This window comes from Indicator indicator, chromosome 1 (genome assembly GCF_027791375.1).
Source record: "Indicator indicator isolate 239-I01 chromosome 1, UM_Iind_1.1, whole genome shotgun sequence".
NCBI lineage: Eukaryota > Metazoa > Chordata > Aves > Piciformes > Indicatoridae > Indicator > Indicator indicator.
In genome coordinates, this window is record NC_072010.1 from 15,562,831 (window position 1) to 15,588,182 (window position 25,352).

Below are 25,352 nucleotides of genomic sequence, written 5' to 3' on the forward strand. Positions count from 1 at the left end.
TTTGGAAAAAAGTGTTTGGACCAGCTCTGTTCACAGTAAAAAAAGTGTTTATCAGGGTATTTTCACTTTCATTTCAGTAGAATTTTAATTTTTAAGTGGAGTCTTATCATTACTCCTATACTAAAATGTTTGAGTATACTTTGTTTATTTTTACCATTGTACCTGTAACAAGTTAAGCTGTGAAAAAGACTTTGAAAACTTAGGGGTAACTAATTGTTTAATTCTGATATTGTATCCACAACAGTTGTACATAAGATTGTCTGATTTCCTATTGAACTGTATATCCTTTTATGTCTTTGAAATTTGTGTAATTGTAAGAGTCTTCTGAAAATTAGTTGCTCTAACAGCCAGCAAACGTTCCTCTGCTTCAGAGAACAGAAAATTATCAGTGACAAGGAAAGGCAGAATCAATTGTTTTTAATACTATAAATTTTCTGTAAATATCTTATTCTGCATAGAGCTATCATATGCAGTCTTTTAAAATGAGAAACTAGATTGAAGTTTTTTTTTTAATTTTTTTTTAACTCATATTTTCATTGCTCTTAATTTTCGTACCAAAAAAATAATGTTCATGTTTTTAGATACCTGAAATGCTTCTGTATGATTCAGATGAACAAGAAAAGGATGGAAAAACATATAAGGAATTTAAGAAAAAACATCCAGGTAATATTTAGTTATTATTACTTAATATTTAACACTTATTCAGGCCCATGTTTGGCATAGATAATGACACGGATTCTTTGAGTATGTTTTTTTGTCAGTGTGTTCATAGACTTCAGTATTATTCCTGTGGTGGGGATTTTGTGCAAGGAAACATTAGTATGGAACATACATCCTAGCTAAACAAAACCAGTCTCTTCTGTCACAAGCAATGAGAGAATGACAGAATGGTGGGGGTTGGAAGGGCCCTCTGGAGATCATCTAATTTAACCTTCCTGCTAGTACAGGTAAACCTAGCTCAGGTTGCACAGGATTAGATCTGGGTGGATTTTGGAAGTCTTTAGAGAAGATGACTTTGATCACTCCATATATTCAGCTTCATAGACTTACATGAGATAAGAATGAGGATATTATTATCTGTATAACAAATTATGTTACAGGGGATTCTGATTTTCTGAAGTCATTTCTGGCAATCCATGAATCTTGTAAAATGTATGGAGCAACGCCTAGCAGGTACATGACATTCCTTCGTGTATACAGTACCATCAATGACAGTAAAAGAACAGAGCTAATAAAAAGGCAGAGTCATTTGCAGGTATGTATTGAAAACATTTTAATGTATGACTTTTCAAAATGCTTTCCTGATTTCAGGAGAGGAATAGTATGAATCTTAATGCACATCTTTCTTCAAGTGCCTCAAAGAGTGAAGAGTGTTTTCTTGGTTTTGTTAATATTTTTCCTCAAGAATGTATCAGACTGGATATGTTTATTTGGAAGCATAGAAGTACTTGAAAGCTCTTTAGAGGTTTTTTTTTTGTGCTTATAAGTATTGGAATGGTGTTGCCAACAACCATCATCTTTCCAGCAATCGAAATCCTGCATCTACTTGTATAAATTTTTCCCATGCAACACCATATTTTAACCTATTCTTTATATCTCTACAGCAACTTCCTGTTTTGTATGATCCTTATTTCCTTCTAGTTCAATAAGCTGTAGTCTTTAACCTTCTAGTGCTCTTGTGTCACTTTTCCACACATCAAACTTTTACACAGTTCTAGCCCAAATGCAGTTCATCTTACAGATTTTGCTTTACTCCTCTCCTGAATGCATAACATGTTTATTTTTGTTATCTTTCCAGTTGTATTCCCTTCCCTTCCTTTGGTGTATTTCTAGAAAGATCTGTGTGATCCTTTAGGACATACATCTTTTTTCTCTACTCTTCTCCCTTACTTTACCCAGTGACCCTTGGTGCTATTCTGGAATCACACTTGCAAAGCTGTATTTCTTCTTGTAGCCTCTGTCAAAACCAAATTACTTGGTTGCCTTGTACTCTACACTATTTTTAGTTTGCCTACCAATATTTTTCCATCACTTCAGTAAGCAATTTAAGATTTACATTTGTAATGATTGAAATTGATTTCTTCCTTTTTTTTAATTTATTGAGAAGGTAGCTGTGGTTTGTTTGTGACAATCATTTACTTGTTAAATTCTCTGATTAAATAAAAGTAATCATTTACATGAAAATTAGAGATGTGTATCCTAACTCAAAACATCTTCCAATATTTTTTTCCCCAAATATATCTTGAAATAGTTCCAGTATCTGATTGCCATAGAGTAAATAATTTATAAAATGTTAATAAACAGTTAAGCAGAAGTGAGCTTAGTTGTATGTACGTTAATGTTCTTTACAGAATTTACAGATATGTAGAAATGGAATAATATAAATTATTTAAATTTAAATTAATTCTTGTAGAGGTAATTCCTTTAGAGGTGATATATGGAGTTAATATCAGTTAACTGAAATACTATTGGATTAATGCAAAAAAGATTATGTGCTAGTTGTTATTCCATTAGAAGTTTGTTATTTTGCAACTTTTGTTTTCAGCTTTTTTGATGCAGTAATAGATCTTACAGCAACACATCTGGAACTGTCAAATATCATTTTGGGTTAAATAATATAAAAAAATATGGAGAATAATGAGAAAATTGCAAATATAAATAAAAAAATAAGTATATTAGTCTGCATCACTCTTAGATTTAGCATACCCTTGCAACCAACCTTCATGTAAATACATTTAAAATTAATTGCTTAATAACTGCTTCTTATAAATTTTTATAGGCAGGTGTTTCAAAGCTGAATGAAGCTAAAGCCCTGGTAGATGAACTGAACAGAAAAGCTGGAGAACAAAGCACCTTACTCAAAATGAAGCAAGATGAGGCTGATGCTGCCCTTCAAGAAATTACAGTATCTATGCAGGTGTTGTACACAGTCACATAAAAGTCATTTTTTCGTCTCCATAACTGCCTGTGCTTTGTATTCTTCTCAAGGGATACCAACCTTGATGCTTTTGCAAAAATTTGCCTAAGGGAGTTCATGAGCCCTGAGGCTTGCACAGAGGATTATATCATTTAAAACATATTTGAACTGATTGAGTAGGAAGAAATCAGTACAAGTTTAAAACCTGAGCAGTATATACTGCTGTGGTTCAGTCTGAAATTTTTCCTAGAACTTCATACATCCAAACCGATCCATTTTATAATGCTTATTACAGTTAGAAACTTTAAAGAAAAATACTGACAAGCAACACTGTTTTAAATAAATAATACCAGAACTTACATTTGTGGACTATTAGAACAGATGTATTTAATGAGGTTTAATCCTCTGAAGTTAACCTCAAAAAAGATTGAATAATAACCCTGTGTTCCATCACTCCTTGAATTTTTATTCTTCAGTTCAGAGGTAGACCTCCTGGGGTTTGAGGACATAATTCTTTAGTAGTGTTTTGTCACTGATTTAGTCAGCTAGGTCTGAAACAACCTCAAATAAAGAAGCTCAATGACAAAGATGTGCATGCTGTAAATTAAATGCTTGTTCTTTCTAACCATTTGTTTCACAGTGCTTTAATGGTATACCCCATTTTTATGTCTACTTCTGTTGGCAACTTTTAGATTCTGTCTTCCTACTGTACATGAATTTGAATAATGATGATTGGCTTAGAGTGTTCACTGTGGGCCTTGAAGAATTTATTATGCCGTTTTGCTTGATTTCTGTTTTAAATCTGTGTCTGCCTTGCTCCACTAGAATTGCAGGTTGTACAGACAGCATGTATTATATTGTAGAACAAAATCAAACAAGAGGCCAAATGCAATGAAATGTGGTGGGCCCACTGACATCAGAAAAAATGCAGTAGAATTCTGATTATTTAGATTAGCATAGAGCATAGGTGACCTTTAACATTTTAATGTTGCTTCAAATGTTCTAGTTTATGTAAGAGAGAGGACTCTAATACTGACAGACTCTTTTAATCTTCTTTTAGAGCAAAGCTTTTGACCTACAATTGAATTTTAAGGTTTTCTTATACAAAGCTATCATTCAGTACATGTACATTTGCATGAAATGTTTTATGTAGCTAATGTTTTATGGATTTGAATGTAATCTATAGCTTGGGTTAAGTGCTCAGAAAGATTATTATTAATCTGAAGGTTTTCTCTGGTTATATACATCTGTTACAAGTTCAACTGAGTTTGACAATTGCTGGTTATAATAATGTGTTATATACTGGAAAAACATAAATTCTACACTTTGTTCTCCTGTATTTTTTAGATGAGCTGAGCCTAGAATATTAGTCTCTTAGAAATTTTATGCATTTATCTTCAATTTTTTTTTTTGTAACTGATACTGTTTGTTTTTTTTTTTTTTTTTTTACTTCAGGATATTTAAGGTCCTTTTTATTGTGGTTTTATATACTATGTTGTGATGGTTTTAAGACTGTCTTTTTATTTTTTCTTCACAAAGTTCAAGCAGAGAAAGTAAAAGAATGTAAATAAATCACTATTGGGTGTAAGAAAGCAAAATAATGATTATTCTAAACACTTCCATTGGAGAGAGAAAAAAGTTTAAGAATCTCTATTCAAAACAAGGTTGGGGAGTTTGGGCAGTCGGGCTTGCTCGCTCGGTTTTCTGTCTGGTTGCTGCTGCTTCTTTTCTGGCTGAAGATAACACACTAACCTTGATAAGCTAAGTCTAACAACCTCTCTGCTTCTTGACTCTCTGCCTTCTGCCAGGGGGGTCTGGGGGGATTCCTTCAGGTTGCGGGGGAGGCCCCTTGAGGAAGGCCCCTTGGGGGAAGCAAAGGGAGCTTGGTTGTGCTTTTCTGTTGATTGTACATATTTTAAATGTTTTGAGTAGTGTATATTTGTACACGTTCATTGCATTTCATCACAGATTGTAGATTTGCTTGTAAATACAGCTTTCATTTGCTTCCAGACTGAGCTAGCCTGGTTATTGTCAGTGTGGGATGGGGATTTCAGCTCTCACACTGTTACATATGTATTTATTGTTGTACTTGAAGTGCTTAGGAGTCATGGAGATCGCTAATAGCTAGTATTTTAGATACTGTATGGTATATATAGTGCAAATCTAGGGAAAAAAAATGCTAATCCCAAGAGTTTACAGTCTATGTGTAAGTCATGAGATAGATATCCTTAGAGACAGATGGGTACAAATTGACAAGTAAATAATGTGTTAGTATTTTTAGGCTAATAGGCTGTGGTTCGAAAACAACTGCTGCTTTTATGAACCTTATGGAAAAGGAGAGCGTTTTAAGCTGTCGTGAAAGAGATAGAAATGTGTAACAGCTACAAATGTGATGTCAGCATGGTGTTACTTTCCAGGGTTGTAGGAATGTTACAGAGGCTGCCACTCTTATCCTTTTAGAGGAGAATCTTGATAAGGAATGGAAAATCCAAGGCAAGAAGAAGAAAAAAATCATAATAAGCCTCAAAAATAGAGGTACAGATCTCAACAGTGGTAAAGAACAGGAAGAAGACACAGTAAAAGCAAAAGAGACTCATTTGAAATAACTTAGTTATTTGTCAACCTGTCTAGTATTAAACAGCCTCAGATATTTTATTGTAATTGGTACTGTTAAATATATTATAATCAAGACTAAAAGAAATAAGAGACCTAAAAGAAAAAGACCTGTGTATTCTTTTTTTTTCACAGAGTGCTAGTGAGCAAAAAACAGAAATGGAAAAAATAAAACACCGGATAGCAGAAGAGGCTACAAAAATAGAAGAAAGAAAAAGGGAAATTGAAAATGAACTAAAAGAAGTTCAGGTAAAAGCAATATTTTGTAGTCCAATTTTATTTGACTTACTCAAGTCCTGACATGAAAAATGGTGCTGCAAAATCTATCCCTGCATTTCAAAATTTTTCTCTAAATTATTGTGATATTACAACTTTTATGCATTAGAAAACAGCATTTTATTTGCCAGATTTAGGTTGTCATTTTGACATATGTGTTCTATTAGATCTTAAATACTGAAAGAATTTTCAGGCCAAATCTTACCTCCAGTTGCTTTTGCTGTGCTGCTGTGTCCTACAATTTTGTTCTGCAGATTTTATGGAATGTTTTTCAGTTACTTGTATCTTATATAGACCAACTACATTACTCCAGCCTGTTCAAGCTGGTAATGTCGTAGAGCTTGGAGCTATCAGCTGAATGGAAATAGTTTAATGAGACATAATTTCCAGTTGTTACTAAATTGTGAAAATTATAAATCCTAACGGCAGTATACTAGACTGCTTGTTCAAGAGACCTTACGGCTGTAAAAAGAACAGGAAATTGTATCAAAACTGAAATGGCAAATGTTCAGATTCTTGTATCCTCATCTCTTTTATTAATGTGTTTAAAGCCACTGGTTAATGAGGCTAAATTAGCAGTTGGAAATATAAAGCCAGAGTCTTTGTCAGAAATCCGGTCACTACGAATGCCCCCTGACATAATCAGAGACATACTGGAAGGAGTTTTACGGCTGATGGGGATTTTTGATACATCATGGGTGAGCATGAAGAGGTGAGGATTTTATTTAAGCTTTCAACAGTAATTTGCCATATGAAATACTTTATGTTCAGAATTAAAGTATGTGCAGAATTCTTTAGTGTCATAGGGAAATAGCCTCTTGAACATTTGTTTTTTCCTTTACTTAGTTACTTAATTATTTTTTTCAGTTTCTTGGCCAAAAGAGGTGTGAGGGAGGACATAGCAACCTTTGATGCTCGTAATATTCCAAAAGAAATACGAGAGAGTGTTGAAGAACTTCTTTCTAAAAACAGAACATCTTTTGATCCAAAGGTAATTCCTGATTTCATTATGCAAAATGAAAAAAAGAAAAAAAGAACAGGCACGATTATCTGCCTTGCCAACATAATTTTTGGAATGAACTTAAAACTGCTTCCAGAATTTGTCAGTATAAAGAGATACAAGCATAGCAGAGATTACTCAGTTGGATACTACCTCTAAATGACAATTTTGTTGGTGACCAAGGAGCAGTGGGATGAGAAATCATTATGAAGTCAAGTCCTCAGAGATTTTTTTCGCTGATATAGATTAGAGCTCTGATCAAACTTCTCCTTATAGCAGGAAGTGCTTAAACAGTACACTTAATTAAAAGAAAAAAGGATTAATGATGATTAAAGATGTAGGTGATCTTTGAGAATTGATTTGGCAGTAGCTATAAAAATAGAATTCCTAAATACCAATTTCTTAAATTTAATGGGAAAACTGTAGTTTCCAGAAAAGGAACACATCATTAGTTATTCATTAACTCAAAACTTACTAACTTCAGTGAAACTTCAAAGTTTTAAAGATACTAATTATTTTTCTCACAGATTAATGGCCTACAATGTAATCTCTTAGTAAAAATTTAAAAGGTTAGTTCAGTAGAGGAACTGGCTAATTGATGTCTTTAAATTGATAACTCATAAATCTGTTGCAATTATTTATCCTGTATTTATCTCATCTGCATTATGATACTTCAAGGACTGGTAACTGTTACTGATTTTTTTCAGAATGCTAAACGAGCCAGTGCTGCAGCTGCTCCATTAGCAGCTTGGGTGAATGCCAATGTCCAGTATTCCCATGTCCTAGAACGAATTCAGCCTTTGGAAAAAGAAAAAAATGGCTTGGAAGCGTGAGTTAGACATTATTACAAAATAACATTCTTAGTTTCAATGGTAGTGGGCATTCTACCCACTCTACCAAGGACAAACTCAAGTTTACAAAATCCAAAAAGATACAAGAAAAGATATCTTGTCCATAGGTAATAAAATGTTAATGCGGAGGCAGAGAAGCTATGCCTTGGATATTTTCTGGGCAATAGCACGTTATTTGTTCCAGCTGCAAAGGGTCAGGGAGAAATTAACATCACAGACATGCTCAAAATATGTTCTGCCAGTAAAACCCATGCTGTTTTATGATATATGTAGCTCCTCTTTTTTTTGTGTCATGGACCAAGGATGATCACTTTCTCCTTAGATTCAAAATTATTTGACATAGTCTCATGAATCTTAGGAATCTGTACTGATTATTTTGCCAGGTCTTAGAATTCTGTATTGGAAGAATTTGTTCTGATCTTTAAGAATAGATATGAAAGGAATGTTTGTTTTCCATTTTTGAAGCTATGTGATGAGAAGTAATCAAAGCTTTTACATCTGAAAACAGATTTTTATTAATATAAATCACAAGAAAGATCTGTCTCTGAACTGTCTCTGTGTAAATGATATTCCTGTTAGGTTTACTCTTTTTTATGTCTTTGGATCCATCATCTTAAAACAAATGTTACATTTTTGTAGTAATCTCAAGAAAACTGAAGACAGAAAACACAAGTTAGAAGATCTTTTGAACTCTGTTGGTCAAAAAGTATCAGAACTCAAAGATAAGTAAGTTGGGCTTGTTTATTTCCATATATGAATAAAAACATTAATGACTTTGCAGTATGGGTAATTACACTTATCAGCCAAATGTAATTCCCTGCTCTGCAAGATATTTATATCATAAGTAGCAGTAATTAGGCTATCTATACATTCAGTGGAGATAAGTAAATAGTGTTAGAATGTAGTTCAGCTCACTGATCAGATGAAATGCTCCTTAAATGTACTTTAAAAGTCTCACTACTGCCTGTGTTGGAAGCCCTCAGTGTAAAAGTGGTAGATGTCCAAGATAAGCAGTACGTCCCACCTTTTAAATCTAAAAGGACTTTAATGCCTCTTTTGGGCTTTGGAAACATTCCTGCACAAGACTTCTACTGATCACCGCTTGAATAAGGACAGTTCTATTTCTTTAAGGATGGCATGCTTTTCTGACAGCTAGTTTGCCTTCTGCTTTTTTCTTAGCATCTCATCAAATACATGACTCCCAGTGGCATAAAAATTGCTGTAGGGAATCTTTATACTTTCTCAAATTCAGTTTAATCCAAGACTTTTAATTTGGTATTTTGTTATGTAGTTAGTACAGGAGATACTTTGCAACCTGACATATGTGCATATTACTAAAAAACATTTTTTGTAGTTTGCGAAAAGAAAGTATATGGAGAATTCTTGTCATTCAGCTATATGGTGGTGTCTTGGATTAACTCTATATTATATGTTACAGTTAAATTGGTTACTTAAAAAGGTGGATTATTAAATACATTTTTAAAATGAAATACTAATTAAGCAAATGAGATATTAATTACAAAATAATACCTAAAACTTACCTGTTGTTTGAGGCATGTTCTTACTTTGTAGTAGTTTACAAAATAGAGTACCATGCATTGACCTGTAGTCATCCCTGTGAATTAGCAATATTCCTCTTCAATGTTTTCGCAGATGAAATTTACCAAAAACTTGCAAATGTGTAGTAGGATGGCATTAAACCTGATATTATCCTGATATCTGCACAAAACCCCACTTAACACAGTCAGTAAAATTAAGTCAGACTGTTTAAATAGAAGGAATGATTTTCAGACATTATAGTGTGTTTTGCAAATGTATTTTTAAATCTCACCTGTTCATCTATGTAAATTTTGGAAGCTAAGTTTAAAAAACTCATCTGGCAATTAGAAACATAAGGTATAAAAAAGAATTGTGGTTGTGTTTTTCATGAACAATAAGGGAGGAATTGATTACAAATTCAGTCAGTTACACTGTCTTGAAAATAACTGTCCATAAGTTTGGTAGTTCATGATAGCAGTTACAAACAGTAGTTGTTTTACAGGTTCCAGAGCAGAACAACAGAAGCAGCAAAACTTGAAGCAGAATTAAGTAAAGCTCAGAAAACACTGAAAGCTGCAGAGGTACTGATAAATCAGCTCGATAGGGAACACAAAAGATGGAGCACTCAGGTTAGTGGAAATTTTCATGAATACTTCTTATATCTGATAATTTGAAAATACAATTTAGATACTGGAGAATGTGAGTTGTTGCCATTCTATATGTTTCCTAAGTGTACATTTATTTGATTTCTCATGAGAAAAACAAAAGTTTTTCTTCCGTGTGAAAGGTTCTTTTACTTCACTGTTCAAGTTACCGTACCTATATCACATAACTAGAGAATATGTTAAAAAACACCCCATGCTTAATATAGAATGTACAACATTCTTTGATGTTCTTCAGTCATGATAATAACGTGAGAGGCTGGTCCTTCCAAGTTGAGATACAGTCAGAAGGGACAGATTTTACGAAAGCATTGAACAATCAGAGTCTTACAACATGTGTCCTTTATGACACTGATACTGGAAATCTAAATGTAAGCCTACCCAAAATGTTGGGTTGCTTTTGAAATCTTCCCTTACATGTTTGAAACTTTTCTGCTGCTAAAGTAGGGAAAGTAAACATATCTTATTTACTAAAATGGTATCTTTGGGAGAAGCTGGTGAGCCTTTGGACACACAGACCCTTCTTCTGTCTGAAAGAGAAAGAAAAATTGTATGTTACGTACAAGCTGAAAACAGCTGTCATCTCCAGAAAGCCATGCCAAGCTTTCTGGCTATCTTAAAATGAAAAAAAATTTCCCTGCTGAGAGACATGTCTCTACCATTGAGGGTTAAAGAAATCCTTCTTGTGGGTTGAACAGCATAATGGAAAGAACTGGAAGATTTTTCTCTGAAAGTAACTTTACAGCTATTCCATCTGCTGTAGTTAAGCACTGGGTATATTTGAAGGCCAGAGTTTAAGTGCTTCTAAAAGTGATTCTTCACAGTTTTTCACTTTGGTACATTATCCTGTCTTCAGAAAAAATCAGATTATGACTGCTATGCTGGAGAACAAACTGGCAGTTGCATTAGTCAGGAACTCATCCCATGTTGAAAATGGTGAAAAAGCAGTATTTATCTCCCTTTAAAATAAGGAGGAAGTAATAAAAAGTTACTTTTTTGTTTATATGTCAGCTTTTTTTTAACATCAATTTGATTAAGATAAAAAAGTGACAAAAGTGACAGTCTTTCACACCAATTTCAGAAGTCATATATTATTTGATACACTGTGTTTTGTGTGCTGAATACTGGAACATTTCAAAGCAGAGGTGATGTAGTGGAGATAAATTATTTGAAGATATATGATAAATGTATTTTATCATGTAAGTCTGCAGTGAATCACATTTTTAAGTGTAATAGATACAGTTAGCATTTAGTACCTGTATATGTGTTGTGGTACTCACTAGCTGACTGTGACTAGGGTCACAAATTTCTTATTTTTCGTAATATAATATTATTTACCCACTTGCTTATGTGACATGATAAAATGTTCATCAAATTTGTTGATCTTTAGTATCTAAAAAGAGAGACTGCCTCAACTGTATTCCCAATGGCAGACAAATTTAATTCTAACTTTTTAGTAACTGATGAGAAATATTAACATAGTTCTTGTTAGCGCTACACCTATACATTCTGTCTGCTTTGTTTTTTAAGGTGTCAGAGATAACAGATGAACTGGCTACGTTGCCTAAAAGAGCTCAGTTAGCAGCCGCATTTATTACCTACCTTTCTGCTGCTCCTGAGGATCAGAGGAAAACCAGACTGGATGAATGGACCACATCAGCAGGCCTTGAAAGTAATTTGTTGTGTGCGTGTGTGTACGCCTGTTTGTGTCTGTGTGTAAGAAATAAAGCTTGGTTGAGAAAGTGAGAATTACCAGTGAGTTTTAATGAACAGATTCAATTGTCTTCATGCTCCCAGATGAAAAGTGACAACATTTTCTTACTCAATAAATACTTTTATATGCAGATAGACTATTTCTGAGGGTTATTCTATTAATTATTAACATTATAAATATTCTTAAGATTCATCTCCATAGTCCTAGCTTGAAAGGTTTACATGAATGATTGTATTCACATTACTGTTGTGAATTTGCCAATGCACTCTGAAATCTTCTGCTTTTTCAATAATCATTTTTGTCTATGTGTGTTAGTTAACACCATTAAATGTTTTTTGGAACATCAGCTAGTTCATACTAATAAGTTCAAGCAATAAAATAAAACATTTAAGGGAAAACTACAGATTTACATTGTGTTACAGTCTCCACTGTATATAGAGTGGTAAATGCTTAAAAATTATGCAGAGTATCAATACTAGCATGCATTTAGACTCTTTTAATTTATCAGAGTTCGATCTACGGCGGTTCCTGTGTACAGAAAGTGAGGAGTTAGTCTGGAAAAGTGAAGGTTTACCTTCAGATGACCTTTCAATAGAAAATGCTCTTGTCATCTTACAGGTAATTTTTTTTTCTCGTCTTGAAAGTCGTTAACTTTAAAAGTTTCAGTAACATGACATGGAATTTTGAACTATTTAATTTGTCTTATTTTATTAGCACCGCAGAACACGGAAACACTCTTGCTATTCTGTAGTAAAGGGGGAAAACCAAAACAGTTAAAGAAAACACATTTTTCTTTTTTGCTTTTACAGTTTTCTTCCAGATGTCAAACAGACAAAACCTGGTGTCAATCTATTCAGGCTTAAAATGTGAATAATCATTAACACCAATAGAATGAGTGGAAGATTATATGCTATATATGTTCACTTTGACGTAGAATTTCTAATACTTTTTTCTCAGAAAAAAAGAAAAGGCTATATGCAGACACCTTTAAAAACATCTAGATTTCAAACTCTTAGATTTTATCAAATTGGCTCTATGATACAGGATAAAAATGTGCCAGGCCAGTAGCTAATAATACTTGGGAAAAGAGTAATAATGCTGTGCTTATAATCATGATTTAGTTTTATCATACAGCTATTTGAGATATAATAAATATACATATGCAATGGAACAATTACGTACGTAATATAATAATTGTAATGTAGCAATTTATTTGATCTGCTAGAAAGTAAAGACTTAATGCCATGAAGAGAATCTGCATTTGCACTTTGCTTGAATGACTGATGATTCTTTCAAATTAGTTACAGAATTCTCTCCAGTTTAAATTTACCTTATTGTCTTGATACTAGATCTAGTTATTCCTTTCTCAATTTGATTAGAAAGCTTTTAAAAAAATTCCATTTTTCCCCTTTAAGCTACTTATATGGTATAACAAAATCCCATTTTCATTTTTTTGTTAGTTGAATAAATTGTGCCCTTAAAAATCTCACTGTTTGGGAAGAGCTATTTGAAACCTTCCCCTTAACTCCAATAATTTTCTTTGTGTACAGTATTTTTTCAGCATCCTTTTAAAACTAGAATAAGACATTATATTTTACCAATGTCAGCTACAGTACGATCTCAACCATTCTGTGGTGTGTCGGTGTGAGCATGTTTCAGTTTTGAATAGAGCTCCTTTCACTTGCCCAACTAGTACCTTCTCTGTGGTCACTGTATTGTGACCACTGTGTGAATTCTGAGCAATTACCTAATTGGTATATCAGTGGTTGAAATCTCAACATTCCAAAAGCAATGCATATGGCATAACATATCTTTATATGGTATAATAAAATAGTAAAGCTTAGCACAATACTGGTATGGCAGCCACACGCTGATAGAGGTTTTAGTAAAATGAAACCCTGCTGTCTCATTGGTATATGCTAGGCAATATCACTAAAATATTTTACATCATAGTGTTTTACAGGTTTGAGATCTGGATTTGTTTGTGATTGTAAGTAAAATGCTATTTGTGTCTTTATACCTTTCTAAAATGATTTGAGGTCCAAAACCATTACTGTACCTTTGCCCATTTTAAGTTTCAAAGCAGTTGTAACACAAGCTGAATATTTTACTCACTGAACAGAGATTTGTGTTTTCACAAGAAGGTGAGGAGCTACCTGAGTTTAGCTGGACAAATACCTGAGAATTTGTATAACTGAAAAAAAAAAAAAAATGAAAGACAAAATTCCTCCTACTAGTGTTTGTTATTTCATTATTTAGGCTGTTCTTGTTTTTTGAAAGAGTTTGTTAATTAAAAGGATTTTGAAATTTCTGTTAGTTTGGGCAAATGAAAAAGAACTCTATTCAATTTTATTCTTAAACAAAACAGATTTCAGTAAATATATGTTTATTTTTCTTCCCCTTAGAGTAAAGTTTGTCCATTTTTGATAGACCCTTCCTTCCGGGCTACTGAATGGTTAAAGACACATTTGAAGGAGGCACGTTTAGAAGTTATTAACCAACAGGTGCAGTATTTATGCACGGTCTTACAATTCTGTTCTGCTTGAGCTCACTCTGTTCGAGACTTCAGAGGGAGTTTTTAAAAGGATATGACAACAATCACCAAAAATGGGATTGTATTCTATGAAGTATGTAATTTCTCACATTGTAGGTTACTATCATTGTTACATGGTACTGAAAATGTCTTTATTCAAGGGGAAATCGGAGTATTTAAGACTGGAGTGTCAACATTGTGTATCACTTCTACAACTTTGCCTCTTTGTGCTGCCCTCTCCAAGAGGGAGATAGTAAACACAGAGGTCTTTTATATTCTTGGTCATTGGACTTCAGGAGTTTGTATGGACTTCTTCCATATGATTTTGGTATTGTATCATCTAGATTAGGTATTGTAAATTAGATTTTAGTTTGAGATTAAGGTACCTAAGATTAGATGTCTGCATCTTGCTGTTAACATGGGTGGTGAGGCTTGGCTCAGTCACACACACATAGGCAGGAATCTGGTGCTGTTCCAAAGTCGTTTATTGAACTCCATCTGGCCTCAAGATACTTTTTCAACAGTGTAGGTCTTGCACAGATTGCTGCCAGCTCTGTGCAGGCCTCTTAGATACTCTGGCAGTAGACAAATTTTTTTGGGTAATTGAATGCTTCCCCAGCTAGCTGAGTGACTTGATTACCCTTTAGGCTCCGTTGTCTGCATTGTCTAGGATGTTCATCGACCGCAATGGAATCTTAAACACCATGTGCATGTTTAGACACCTACATGCAAAAGACTGCATTCAGATGTCTCACTGTTGATGTGAATACGGTTCGTAGGTCTTGATTCAGGGTTGAGACGGAGCTACCTAATAACATTTGAGATGTGTGCACCTGAGAGACCTGACACAAGACCTGTGCTAGACCTACCTTCTTCAGGTGCAGCACTTGGAAAGCTAGGCATGTTAAATAGATTGCCTATATGTCATTAGCTGAATAGATAAACTTATTTAAAGTAAACACTTGTGGCTAAACCTTGAAATATGATATCATGCTTGTAATAGAATTTTTCAACTATAGTACTGATTTTCAGATTCAGACTCCTGGTGTAATGCCTTCCTGTTCATTCTGAAGTGTGACTAAAAAAAATGTGAATCAAAGGAATTTGTTTTAATTTACCCAGGATACCAACTTCCTAACCGTTCTTGAGCTGGCAGTGAGATTTGGGAAAACTCTTGTTATTCAGGAAATGGATGGAGTGGAGCCTGTACTCTACCCATTGCTAAGAAAAGATCTTGTTGCTCAAGGTAAATGACCAAGATCTTTGCTTGCTCAAGTCCTTTGTAGGTTATATATCTATATATCTGTATATCTATATGACGTAAAACTCAAATTTTCTGAAAACATTTAGTATAATGTAGTTTTTTTTTCTTTATCATTAGCCTGCTACTAACACTTCAGTGCATGAAATATGTTGGAGATAGTGTTCTTGTTTAGTAAGCAGGAATATATTGAAAAGTACTTAAAGATTTACTTTTTGATTGAAATTAGAATAAAGTGCTTTTATTAACTATTTTAAATATTAAAAACTATTTTAAATGTTAAATTTTAAATTAGTTTCTACTGGCAATTTCAAACACTTAGGAACTTTTACTTGGTTTTACTTAGGAACTTAGGCCTTAAATAGATGAGAAACTACACAACTGGTTGTGCAGTTAGAAATCAGAGTTTTAGTTTGTTGGTGTTGCTTTTTCTATTTCCATATGTCTGGAACTAAAGAAGTCACATAGGTCTGTCCCTGATGTTACTTTGGAGTTGGGGGCAGTCGTAAAGAGGAACAAAATGATAGAATTTGGTGAAAAGAGTCTCCATAATGGATGCAATGAAAGTTAAAAAAAAAAAAAAGGGACAAAATAAATTTTACAGTATTTCAGTTTTGGAGAGATAATGTACTCTCTATAACTCTATATAAGTGCTTTGGATGTAGTTACCTTAAAAAGGATGATATGAAAAATTATGTTGAAAGTTTAGCAAGGATTAATAGTAATGATAAAAATATCTCATCCTGAGTTATGTTGAATTATACTGCAAATTTTGAAATTGTATCAAAAGACCTGAATGGACTGAAAAATACAGTAATACATGTTTTAAATTCTTTCTAGATTATTGTAAGTAAAATATATTTACGTTATCCTTAGTAATTATACTAGTGTCTGAACTCTGTGCTTGTAATTCACAGTAGGATCTTTGGGCACTGAAAATAGCTCAAGACTCCTTTTTGGAGTTGAGTGGAAAGTAAGAATGGGTCACTATTTGAGTCTCCAATCACTTCACAAGCAAGCACAGACTCCTCTTTGTCAAAACAAGGAGATGTAGGCTGGTCTGCATTAATTTTCTAGTGATCACTGTGTGTGTCATTATTTGGAATGGAACATTAAGAAAAACGTGAATATAAGGACTGCAGTAAGTTTATCTTTCTACAGCTTCAATTTTCTGTTTGACATTTTTATAGCATAAGCCTAAAATTTATTTGCCTCCTTGGCACAGAAGCAGAACTCCTATCTGATTTTCATCTCTACCAGTGCTTTAGTAAGACATTTATACTTAGAACATTTCTGGTCTGCTTCTATTCCTAAAACCAGAGAAGGACCTAACTATTCCACCTCAAATTGTCTGGAAAGGAAATTTTCACTTTTGAAACTTTTCATCTTATGATTGTATTCTTCATTCTTTTTGAGTATCAGGATGCAAAATCTTACTCTAGTCATGACTGTTCAAGTCTTCTTCTCTGACCCTGCTAAAATGGAAACCAGTAGTAGAAGAAGGGTTGTTAGAGGCCAAACATACAGTTTCATTATGTCAGGCATGTTGAGAAATGTCAAAATATTAGGTGTATAAATATAGATTGAAAACCATGACGGATGAAAATTAATAAATTGTTTTTTCCATGTTGTAATTAAATGTATTTATTGCATGACGAATTTATGGGATATTTGTTAATGGAATATTATTCTTTCATTGTAATGACTAGATATTCCAGCATCTTTAGTTCCATAAACTTTCTCTGAAACAATTATCATAGAAAGTAATATTTTAATAAAATTATGATTGTACAGCAACATCAATCTCCTTCAAATAAATGTTGGTACAGAGATAAACAGTCTTGGATCACATTCAGAAAATGTTGAACTGTCTTAGTTAGCCAATTTGTAATTATGGTATACCTATGTGGAAATGTAAATGAATGTGTTTCAACTATGACAGGATTCTTGCACAAACAGGGGATTCTTCAGTACATCTCCTTTTGTCTTTCTTTTTAATTCATTGCTTAAAGATTTGAAAGATTCATTAGTATTACTTTTACTTTAAATGCATTTTTAGACATTCATGTTTTTGTACTGGGTAAAGATAATTAAACTACCTTGCTGTAGTAAATATTCTCACTATGTAACTTTCTCAAACTAGTGCTATGCTATTGCATTTTTTTAGTCTAACGATGCAGGACAGATTATGTGTATTTGGTTTGGTTTGGGTTTTTTTTCTTTTTTTCTTTTTTTTTCCTAAATAATGTATAAATGAATGTTGTAATTTTACATTTATTATTTACAGGGCCCCGTTACGCTATACAAATAGGAGAAAAAATGGTAGATTATAATGAAGAGTTCCGTCTTTTTCTATCAACAAGGAACCCAAATCCCTTCATTCCACCTGATGCTGCTTCTATTATTACAGAAGTAAACTTTTCCACAACAGGAAGTGGCTTAAGAGGACAGGTAAGCAGTAAGAATGAAATCAATACATGTATATCTGACTCATAGTGATGTCAGTCTTCTGGAAGAAGCCTTATAGTGCAGTTTGCGTTAATGCTCACAGAGATATTTTCCAGCACACAAGATAAATGGTAAAATGAATACTGAGCTTTAGTTTTTATGCACTCTGGATCTTAGTACTGGGTCACAAATACACTATGCAATGCTACAGGTTGGGGGAAAGAGTAGCTGCAAAACTGCCCAGCAGAAAAGGACCTGCGGGTGCTGGTTGACGTGATCTCAAGATGAGCCAGCAATGTGCCCAGGCAGCCAAGAAGACCAATGGTATCTTGGCCTGTATCGAGAACAGTGTGGCTAGCAGGAGTAGGGAAGTGATTGTCCCCCTGCACTCATCAGTGGTGAGGTCACACCTGGAGTACTGTTTTCAGTTAGGCCCCTCACTAGAAGGAAGACTCTGTCTGTAACAGGATAATGCATGGTAAGCGGGTTAACCTGCCTGTTTCCCCCCAGCACAGGACTGAGGGAAAGTAACACGCACAAAAAAACCTCCAGGTTGAGATAAGAGTTTAATATAAATGAGATAACATAATGCACAATTACCTTAGCCTATCTGCAGAAAAAGCACAGCAGAAAGCATCAGCAAGCAGAAAGCCAGTGAGCTAAAAACCCAAGCCAGGGAACTGCTTCCCATCTGTCTGCCATCCCAATGGAAGAGAATCAACACCTAAAAACCCAGAACCCAAAAGCAGCAACCAGAACAGGAAGCCTCTTGTGTTACAACCTGACCTTCAAGCCCCACAATACTTTGCTCCAGACAGCCCTTTTATTTTGAAGCTAGCATGGGGCAGGATGGTTTTGAATAACAGCAGCAGATTTAAATTCAACCAATGACACTGTCATGTGCTGGAATGTGTCCAGAGAAAGGCAATGAAGCTGATGAAGGCTCTTGAGCACAAGTCTTCTGAGCAGTGTCTGAGGGAATTGGGTTTGAGTAGCCTGGAGAAAAGGAAGCTGAGGGGATACCTTGTCACTCTCTATAACTACCTGAAAGGTTGTATCAAGGTGGGTGTTGGTCCATTGTTCCAAGTAATAAGTGATTAGGACAAGAAGGAACTGCCTCAAATTGTGCAGATTAGATATTAGGAAAAATTTCTTCATTGAATAGGTTGTAAATCATTGGAGCAGCCTGTCTAGAATGTTGTTGAGTCACCATCCTGGAGTTGTTTAAATGATGTGTAGATGTGCCACTTGGCCACACAGTTTAGTGGTGACCTAGGTCAACAGTTGGACTTTATCTTAAAAGTCTTTTCCAACCAAAGCGATTCTATGATTCTGTATAGCCAAGTGAATTGATCCCCTCTAAGTGGAAATACAGGAGAAAAAAAAAAGCTTTGTTTTTTGTTTCCTCTCTTTTTTTGTCAGGAGAGGAGTTTGACTTTGGTAGACTTGCTGGAAAGCAATTCGCTGCCATTTTTTCAAGTTTGTGTTTTCTATCACCTACTTCTTGTTATATTTGATAACAGAATATACACAATGAAAACTGCCAGTAATTTATACACAGAGGTGATTCAGACTGAGGTGCAAAAAGTTTTGGGTCTCATCTTAAAAGCGTGTAAATCAGTGTCCTGAATAAAGCGATCCAGTACCTTTTGAAATGTCCTTGAATATCTCACCTGGCTTGCCTTTGCTGTTATACACAAGGGCATGGCTGACAGTAACTCCTGGGTTATACTTGCCATTGCAGAATATCCTGAATGTCTACATAGATGTAAAGCAGTTAGATTGCTGGTGCAACTGAATAAACCTCAAAAGTCTGTTTTTAAAACTATAGACCATATACTGCTATATGATTAATTAATATATATTATGCAATATAGCTAATGAATATAGCTTATTAAATATGATAGTATTTCTTATTCTGTTGAATAATCTCCTTTCTTTTTAGCTTTTGGCTTTGACAATTCAGCATGAGAAGCCTGATTTGGAAGAGCAGAAGACAAAACTGTTACAACAAGAGGAAGACAAGAAGATACAACTAGCTAAGCTTGAGGAATCTCTTTTGGAAGTAAAATGAATTTACCTCTTTTATATCTGTTAGATCAATAAGATAGTGTTCATGTTGTTATGTGATTGAAGATGATAAAAGTGTTGGAATAATGAGACCTCAGAATTTTTGATTTGAGAAATTTGTCTGGGGCTGTTGAGAGAGTAGGGTGGTTAAAATATGTATGTCTGTCTTGAAACAGTAGTGTTTCAATATGTTAAGCATTGCTAATGTTAAATGCAGGAATTGTTGGGCCAGGTAGATATAATAGAGTGAGTGATTAAAAGTTTAATTATTTTGAATATATTAAAAAATAACTTTGTTAAAATTCATTCTGTTACTTTTTCAAATTTTGATTTTAAAGAAGCCATATTTTAAAGTTCATGGATCATGTAACTTGATACTTTCTCCAGCTGAAAAATAATTTTTGTTATGAAAGGAAAAAAACATGAAAGAAAAATTCCCAATAGAAAATGGAAAGATATGTTGAGACATTTAAAATTTAAACCCCACATTTTTTCTTATTAGCAGCGAACAGTAATATGCTTTATAATTAACATTTTCCTTTCTCATATTTAAAATTATTATTCTCACTTTTCTGTTTACTAATTTATTTTAATGGAAGTACATATGCTCAGAAGGAGTTGCACATTTCTATAAGAAAAGCTAGCTTCCAGGCAAGAGGACTGTTTTCTATTTTGTTTTGCATCTTTTCATGTACTTCTCGGAAGCTGTACTTCATACCAGTAGGAACGGGCCCTCAAATTCTCTGTGTTTTCTAAAATGCTATAGGTGCAGGAAGATTGACCTGGTACCTCAAAACCCTCAGTCTGTAGCTGAGTCATAAACTCTGCAGTATGAAGCATAATGAAATTGAGCATAAAGTAATAATCTTTACAGATTTCTCAAAAAGTTAATAAGCTTCTCTTTATTAGACTGGCCATTTATAGCCAGAATTTTGCATGTAATTATCTAATGTGATTTGAACTTTATTGTCCCTATTAAATTCCATGTTAAGTCTTAGATACTAAAGTCCAATCTGTTTTCTAAAAATTGTGATGGGGCAGTTTTCTCTTATGTGCAGGGGAAAACTTGTTCTCTACAGAGGTTCCATGTTCAAAGTTGATCCATCTTCATGTCTGCCAGAAACTACAAGTTCAGAGGTGTAACACAAGAAAAGTCCACATTTTAGAAGAGAGGTTTTGTATGATCTTAGAATTCCAAAATCTTTCACTTTTGTCCCCTCTGAATAGTCAAGTGCAAAATTTCAAGTAATTAATGCCTAAGATACCTGCATCAAAAAAGTGGTCAAGTTAATACTGAGGTTGATTTGAAATCTAGCATTCTTGTTAGCACTGAAACTGGGATATTATTTGACCCTGAGGAAAGGAACCTAAAGCTCAGTAGAAACTGACAGGTGTTACATGGGCTTTGTCAATAAAGAAGTCAGTGCTGGAGTGCTGGAGCTAAATTTAAATTAATCCTAAAGCAACATAAGCATTCCATCTGAGGTCTGGACTTAGTTCTCTTCCAAAAGCAGTAAAGGCATATCTCATAGCTCACACTATGATTTCTCATAGCTAAACTGAACTGCTTGACAAAACATGATCTTGTCCTAAACTCTTTCCAACTAGTGCATTCTACTATTGTAGCTGGTGAATCTGTGCCTCCAAATATCCTGAAATGCTGTTTTACAGGTATCCATTCAGAACTGACTTAACTCACAAGAAGCCAATTTTGTGTTGTTATCTGACTAAAAAATCATGTTAAATGTATTTCCTGATGGTTAGTAAAATATTTAATAGTGAATCATTCATGCTTTTCTAACTTCTTACTACAAAAAAAATTGTTTGCACAGGAGAAGTCAGGGAAAATGTGGACTTCTTTCAAGGATTTTGAGGCAATCTATGATGAGAAACTGAAATTGTTGGAACTGTGAATATTCCCATTAGTTGGAAATGTAAACTCAGTTGTATAAGCGATGTTGGAGTGTTTTTGCTGCAAAATGAGTTTAGGAATGTCTGGTTTTATTTTTCACGCTTCTTTAAAACAACATCTTAGTTTCCAGAATAACTACATGCTCTTCTACCAGTCCTGAAGCATTCAGTGATTCAGAAATATGTACAAGTCAGAAAGAAGGACAGCTTCCAAAATGGTTAAAGTTTTTTTTTTAAATATAACATAGATGACTTTTTCTTTCACAGACACTTGCAACATCACAAGGCAATATACTTGAAAATAAGGAGCTGATTGAATCTTTGAATCAGACTAAAGCAAGTAGTGCACTCATCCAAGAATCACTTGCTGAATCCCACAGACTCCAAAGTTTCCTTGATAAGGTAGAAGAATCTTTTATTGCTGTCTTTTTCCTACTAAATATAGTCATCTTCTTTATAGAGAGCATATGTACATCCACAGGAGTATAAGATCAATTATATACTAAATTAATTTTTTTGAGTAAAAGGTACTTGGGATATGCAAGTATAAATGTTTTTGTTTTACACTTGGTGGATAGCTAACCGATTTAAAATCAGCCAGGTTGAATTAAAGGAATTTTCCCCAAGGACCTACTGGCAAGTAATGCATTTTGACTTTATTTTTTCAATCTGCTATTGCAAGCGCTATCATGTCTCATATCACAGAATGACAAAATGTTAAAGAGTTGGAAGGGACCTCCAGAGATCTAACCCCCCTGCCAAAGTAGGATCACCTAGGACAGGCCACACAGGAATGCATCCAGGCAAGTTTTGAAAGTCTCTAGAGAAGGAGACTCCAGAACCTCTCTGGGCAGCCTGTTCAGTGCTCTGTCACCCTCACCGTTAAGAATTGTCTCCTTGTGTTAAGGTGAAACCTCCTGTGCTCTAGCTTGTACCTATTGTTGTCCTATCGCTGGGTGCCATCAAAAAGAGACTGGCACCTGCATCTTCACACCCACCTGTCAGATATTTATAGACATTGATAAGATCCTCTCTCAGCTTTCTCTTCTCAATACTAAACAGCCCCAATTCTCTCAGTCATTCTTCATAGGAGAGGATGTTCAAGTCCTACAATCATCTTCATGGATGCTCTTACTTAATATATCCCTTGCTATTGCAGAAATTCACATAATTGCTGATGCTATTTATCTGTCATGATGGTTTTATAACACATGACAGAGTTTTCCTCTATGTTTTTGTTCAGTTAAAAAAATTATATTTAATTTGGGATATGTTCAGTGATGGAAAGAGGCCACAGTGCCCTAGGGATTAATTTCAAAAACGTTCTTCATGAGTAAAATATTTTTTTTTTTTATCTAAAGACAGTGTGGAATTCTTGAGTGCACGTCCCTCGATTTGAAGATCAGCAAGGACTGTGTTTTCCAAGCAGTGGGTCATCCCGATGTTTCTCTGTGGGATGAATACATGTGTATGCAGTGACCAGCAGATGGCAATAATGTACCGTGTTGTTACAATGTGTATTTTTTTTAATCCACAGGAGCGGGACGCCTATCTCCCGTTAGCAGAGACTGCTAGCAAGATGTACTTTATTATCTCCGACTTGGCCAAAATTAATAACATGTACCGGTTTAGTCTGGCGGCTTTCCTGCGGCTTTTCCAAAGGGCTTTACAAAGCGAGCAGGTATTTTCTGTCTTCCTGAAGCTGTTAATGCTTCAGAAAAATCAATCTGCTGTTACCCTTAGAATTTGTTAGTTGCTTGGACATTTAAAAAAAAAACAAAACAATGTATGATAACTGATGCTGAAATGTATTACTATTGTAATGATATAGTAATAATGATTTAAGTAGTAATGATGAACTGTTGTGCTTTAGATATTCAAAACAAATGCATATGGAATTTTTAAATGATTTTACCTTACAAATAAAGCATAAAATTGTTGTGTCATCTGAAAACAAAGTAACTTTTTTTTTTTTAAATAGTTTAAGGCTTACTCTTTGCCTGGAGTGATTTAGGAAAATCAGGATTGATCGTAGCATTACTGAATGCTTTATGTAAATAAATTGTTATAATATGCAAAGAACACTAATTCTGTCAAGAAGGGGTAGGATGTAAGAAGAGTCTTGTATTTCTACATGATTTAGTTAGCTGAAGGAAGAACAAAACTTTATCTACTTTTATATAGTTTTTAGACATGTATGCATCCTGTCTTGTGGAAAATACAGTTTTTACTTTTCTGTATTCTAGTAGCCAGTATACTATTCTTACTGAAGCACAGAATTGTGGGTTTAGTAGCCCTTGTCACTTCACTCTTTAGATCTAAAAAGCAACAATGAGTAATGATGCATTTTCTTTTTATTCAGCATCTCCAAAATTCATCTTATTTCTCTTTGTCTCCACTTCAAAAAGATATCCACCAGCCTTTCACCTTGTCACTTTTGGATTCCTCTTTATTCTGGTATCTCTGCTTACAATTTCAGCTCCAGTCATTACTGGCAACACAGTCCTGACTATGTGAACTCACTCTTACAGTTTTTTACATATTGCTTCTTTTCCAAACCCGATCTTATTATACAACAAGGTGACCCACTTAGTGGATGAGAGAAAGGCTGTTGTTTATCTGGACTTCAGTAAAGCCTTTGGCAGGGTCTTCCACAGGATCTTCATGCAGAAATTGGCTGTTCATGGCTTGGACAGATTCATGTTTTGCCGGGTTAAAAAGCCAGCTAGATGGCTGGACCCAAACAATGATGGTGAATGGAGTTAGATCCAGTTGGTGGCCATTCACTAGTGATGCTCCCCATAGCTCAGTGGGAACTGTGAACAGTTCTGTTTAATATCTTCATCAATGATCTGGATGAGGGAATTGCGTATAAGTTTGCAGATGAAACAGTATTGGATGGGGTGTTGATCTTCTGGAAGGTAGGAAGCCTCTGTGAAGGAATCTGAATAGGTTGGAATGATGGGCTGAGGTCAATTGTATAAGATTCAATAAAGCCAAGTGCTGAGTGCTGCACTTGGGTCACAACAACCTCATGTGATGCTACAGGTTTGGGGAATAGTGTCTGGAAAGCTGCCCGACAGAAAAGGACCTGGGGATGCTAGTTGACACCTATCAGAACATGAGCCTGCAGTGTGCTCGGATGGCCAAGAAGTCCACTGGCATCCTGGCCTGTATCAGAAATAGTGTAGCCAGCAGAAGTAGGGAACTGATCATGCCCCTGTGGTCAGCACTGATGAGGCCACACCTCAAAAACTCTGCCCGATTTTGGGCCCTTCATGACAAGAAGGACATTGAGTTGCTGGAGTGTGTCTAGAGAAGGGCAACAAAGCTGGTGAAGGGTCTACATAAGAAGGTTTCTGAGGACCATCTGAGGGAACTGAGATTGTTTAGTGTGAAGAAGACTGAGGGAAGACTTCATTGTTGCTCTCTACAACTCCCAGTCTCTTCTCCCTATTACCAGGTGATAGACCAAGAGAAAATGTCCTGAAATGGTGCCAGGGGAGATTTAGATTGGATATTAGGGAAAATTTCTTCACTGAAAGGATGATCAGGCA

The 25,352-nt window shown here is 34.7% G+C and overlaps 1 protein-coding gene across 1 annotated transcript in view; it reads left to right on the plus strand.

Annotated features, from left to right (window-relative positions):
* The window catches only part of DYNC2H1 (dynein cytoplasmic 2 heavy chain 1), a 155,798-nt gene that overhangs the window by 48,299 nt on the left and 82,147 nt on the right, over window positions 1-25,352 (plus strand). The window contains exons 53-69 of the mRNA XM_054390673.1: window positions 582-663; window positions 1,101-1,255; window positions 2,780-2,917; window positions 5,666-5,779; window positions 6,358-6,518; window positions 6,674-6,797; window positions 7,514-7,635; window positions 8,297-8,383; window positions 9,699-9,825; window positions 11,389-11,530; window positions 12,081-12,190; window positions 13,978-14,076; window positions 15,228-15,351; window positions 17,654-17,817; window positions 19,760-19,879; window positions 22,063-22,197; window positions 23,333-23,476. Of these exons, the coding sequence (XP_054246648.1) occupies window positions 582-663; window positions 1,101-1,255; window positions 2,780-2,917; window positions 5,666-5,779; window positions 6,358-6,518; window positions 6,674-6,797; window positions 7,514-7,635; window positions 8,297-8,383; window positions 9,699-9,825; window positions 11,389-11,530; window positions 12,081-12,190; window positions 13,978-14,076; window positions 15,228-15,351; window positions 17,654-17,817; window positions 19,760-19,879; window positions 22,063-22,197; window positions 23,333-23,476 (2,148 nt within the window). The remainder of the gene's footprint in view (window positions 1-581; window positions 664-1,100; window positions 1,256-2,779; window positions 2,918-5,665; window positions 5,780-6,357; window positions 6,519-6,673; window positions 6,798-7,513; window positions 7,636-8,296; window positions 8,384-9,698; window positions 9,826-11,388; window positions 11,531-12,080; window positions 12,191-13,977; window positions 14,077-15,227; window positions 15,352-17,653; window positions 17,818-19,759; window positions 19,880-22,062; window positions 22,198-23,332; window positions 23,477-25,352) is intronic.